Source organism: Citrus sinensis, chromosome 9 (assembly GCF_022201045.2).
Source record: "Citrus sinensis cultivar Valencia sweet orange chromosome 9, DVS_A1.0, whole genome shotgun sequence".
Taxonomy (NCBI): Eukaryota; Viridiplantae; Streptophyta; class Magnoliopsida; order Sapindales; family Rutaceae; genus Citrus; species Citrus sinensis.
This window is the reverse complement of record NC_068564.1, coordinates 19,638,202-19,641,714: the sequence shown is the minus strand read 5'-3', so window position 1 is coordinate 19,641,714 and position 3,513 is coordinate 19,638,202. Positions and strand designations below refer to the sequence as shown.

The 3,513-nt window shown below is 34.4% G+C and overlaps 1 protein-coding gene across 1 annotated transcript; it reads right to left on the bottom strand.

Annotated features, from left to right (window-relative positions):
- Nucleotides 1–800: 800 nt before the first annotated feature.
- Nucleotides 801–2,729, bottom strand: LOC127899912 (UPF0481 protein At3g47200-like). The gene has a single exon (XM_052434059.1). The coding sequence runs from the start codon at nucleotides 2,727–2,729 to the stop codon at nucleotides 1,416–1,418; it is 1,314 nt and encodes a 437-aa protein (XP_052290019.1). The 3' UTR covers nucleotides 801–1,415.
- Nucleotides 2,730–3,513: the final 784 nt, after the last annotated feature.

Here is a 3,513-nt window from a genome sequence, read left to right as displayed (position 1 = left end):
CACCAATATTATAAGTAAACACCCTCTCTCCAAAACATAACCAAAATGTGCATGAACAAATTGAGAGAACAAGAACATTATATTCATCACCTTCATTTATTTTATTGCAAAGATTTAATGAGTTGGAGAATCATTTTGATGGAATAATTCCATGCTCTGCCCCCTTATTTGAGTAGTCCAAGTCCAAGGTGCTTTACAGAAGGTTAATTGGGTCTCAAGACAACTACATTATAAAAGAGTTTAGCTAATAACACCCCTTTCAAGTCCTCAGCAAACCTCCTTCATAGAAAATTACAGTTATAACCCTAATATTTAATTACATCCTAGTATGTGGTTATGTCATCGATCACTTCCAATATTCATTTTTTCAGTAAAGCTTCAGTATTCATTGATTTAAAATCAAACATAGTTGTTTTTTTTTTTTCCTTTTTGTTTGGATGCCTTGTTATGTTAAAAAGCTTTCGGTCCCGACTGTCAGATTTAAACTAATAACGAACGAGAAGAAAGAAATATAGTTAAATAAATATAAGAAAATAAAAAAACACTGAGATTTTCTTATATTTATAGATAAATAAGTATTAAAAAAATTAAGAAAACCTATTCTCCATCCCTTTTAGAGACTAGTAGACTACTAGTCAATATGTGATAACTATTCGTAATTAGTAATGTAAATATTTTGTATAAATAGTCTCATTTCATTGTTCAAAATGGGGAAAAAAATAATAATAAGAGGCCACTTTTGGCCCAAAAAAAAAATGAGTGTACTTACCTTGTATATTTTAACGAGTGCATCTAATAGAGCGATTTTACAAGGATTTTGGATGGGGTGTCAGTAGTCCTACTCATTATAAAATCCAACCTTTAGATGTTCAAAATGAAGAATAATAGTGCAATAACTTGCGTTATCTGAGAAGTAACATCGAAATCAATATGCTCCCCTGTTGTTGTTGGAACTCTTCCAAAGCCCTGATATTCCTCATTACCTTCCCCACAATTGATGATTGATGCATGCTCTCTAACGAAGTGGGGATCGTTGATGAGCGAACCGAATGCTCTGCCTACGCACTTGAGTCGCTAAAGGGACTTTGACAGGCAGCCGCAGAAATATGTTCAAAACAAACTCTTCTTGAAATTAATTGAACTCCAAGCTCTTAATAAAACTTAATACAAGAACTACTCTGAGCTGGTGTTGCATGTAGGCCAATCGTTTTGTCTAATCATTAAACTTTTCAAATTTCAACAAAAATATATTAAACAAAATGGAAAAGGCTGTTTATAAAGCATAAATGTAATTAAACATCTAGAAAAGGGAGTTGATGAGGAGCAATACATGAAAATCACAGTGACATGATCATATCAGTGATAAAACAGAGATGATACTTAATAAGCAAGATATGAGGCCATTATGGTGATGCCTACCGGAAATAAGCTAGAACTGAAAACAGAGTTTGTATCAGCGTAAGTATAAGCAGAAAAAGTGCAGCGAAAACGGAAATGATTGTCCATGGAGTGTTGAAATAGTTATGCCTGAGGTTGGCAATCCATCTGTTCCAATGCCTGTCACAGTACTCATTCACATATTGGAATATGTCTCCGTAAAAGTTGTAAAGGGGCAGCGCGACAGAATCTCCAAGCCTATTGAACATGTTGGCTACCACTGCCTCGTCACCTAAACAATTATGGAGAATTTTGTTCTCACAAAGCAATTCCACATCCTTTGCCGTGTTGATGAGACAGTCCATGAATTTCAAATAATTGATGAAAGGAGCGCGCACATCAATTGGGAAAAACTGCTCATAAATAGAGATGTTTCGGAAAAAGGATTCGGTGTCATCATCAATTGTCAATGTAGGTATTTTTAGTATTCCAGCATCCTCGTCAAAATCAATTGACAGTAAGCTTTCACCCTCAATCTCCTCGAACTTGATTCCAGCCTCTCTGAGATTTGTAGCACTTATTATGAAATTCCAATTTTTCGCATAAGGTGGAGGTACATTGCGAGGAACCAAGCTCCAGTAATAATCGTATATAAAGCCCAGTAAATGCATTTCGGGATTGAACACTGGTCCATTTTTTGAGACTTTCAAAAGTTGGACAGGAAGTACTTGACTGAAGAAACCCAAAATCAAGTCTTCAAAATTTGTTTCTTGATCCTCCGGCATCTTAGTAATGTTGTAAAATTCCTGAAGAACGAACAAGGGAAGTTGATTGTCAGCTAGCAACAAATCACGACCCAGTTTCTTGCGAACCCAACTTTCCCTGAAAACATCGTTATCATTGTCCCATGGATCTGGCTTAAACTTGCGAAATAGCTCAACAATAAAGCAGGCATCAAGGACCAACATTTCCACAAATTCATGTCGATACATATCTATGGGCTCTGCATAACTACAACGAGCTTTTTCTTCTAAGTTTCCCATGGCCACCAAATACCTTTGTGAGCTACCTCTTCGGCGGAGAAGCTTTTTCAGAGAGAGAACTTTGTGCTTTTGCATCTCTGCTAAGTGAGTTTTCTCCCAAGGCAGGGAGTGGTTTAGAGGACCGATCGCTATTATTTGTGGTTCATAGGCTTTTACATTCTCAGTACGCAGATGCTCGGGTACTTTTCGTATTTTAAAACCAGCTGAGGATTCATTTGGTTCTCTCTCAAGTTTACGCGTCAATTCCCGTAGCGCAACGGATACATCTAAGTCCACCTCTTCCTCTTCCTCCGTTATCAAATTATCCATGCTGAAATTAACAAGGCTAAAATCATTATTTAAAAAAAAAATGAAAGTCGTGTTATAAAAAATTAAACTAGGTTTTGTTCTAATAAACTATTGTGATCCTCAAGGTTCAAGTAGTTTTTAAGTAATTTTATTTAATCGTTTATCACTTAATGAGATGTAAGAGATTTAAAATTGATTTAAATTTTGTCTACCCCTCTATTTTTTAAGAATAAAAAATAAATACTAATTAAAAAAAGAAAGAAAAGAAATTAAGGTGATTCTAAAAATTATACTACTCTTGAAATTAGAGACCAATAACCTACCCTAGCCCAATCAAGTATCTGTCTACTCTGAGACTGGGGCAACGAGAATCAATTACTTGATCTGTTACTAGCATTGCAATATATTTGTATAATTAATTGCCAGTTAATTAATTAAGTTACTATTTGCTGGGGAAAAAAAAAAGAAAAAGAAGAAATATACATATTGAACTCAAATAAATCATCCTAAAATATTCGACCTTAATTTTGTTTTTAATACTATTTACAAGTAACAACAGCATAAAACGAGAAGCTCTAACTATGCTCCATATTAGCTGGAAAGGCAATGAGATGGCCAAGGATACTAAAAAATTCACTTGAACTTAAAAGTCGTGTAATCAACAAAAGGGTCACAAAGCTAAATCAATATCTTTTTATTTTATTTTATTTTATTTTTGAAGGAACATGGCATCCATAGGATCAATAGAGACATCATGAAAATTAAGTGAATTCAGATATAAGTTTACCCAAATTTCAAATCAGAG

Bases quoted from the DNA above. Each gene is read 5' to 3' on its own strand.
- LOC127899912 (XM_052434059.1), bottom strand. From the start codon at position 2,729: ATGGATAATTTGATAACGGAGGAAGAGGAAGAGGTGGACTTAGATGTA.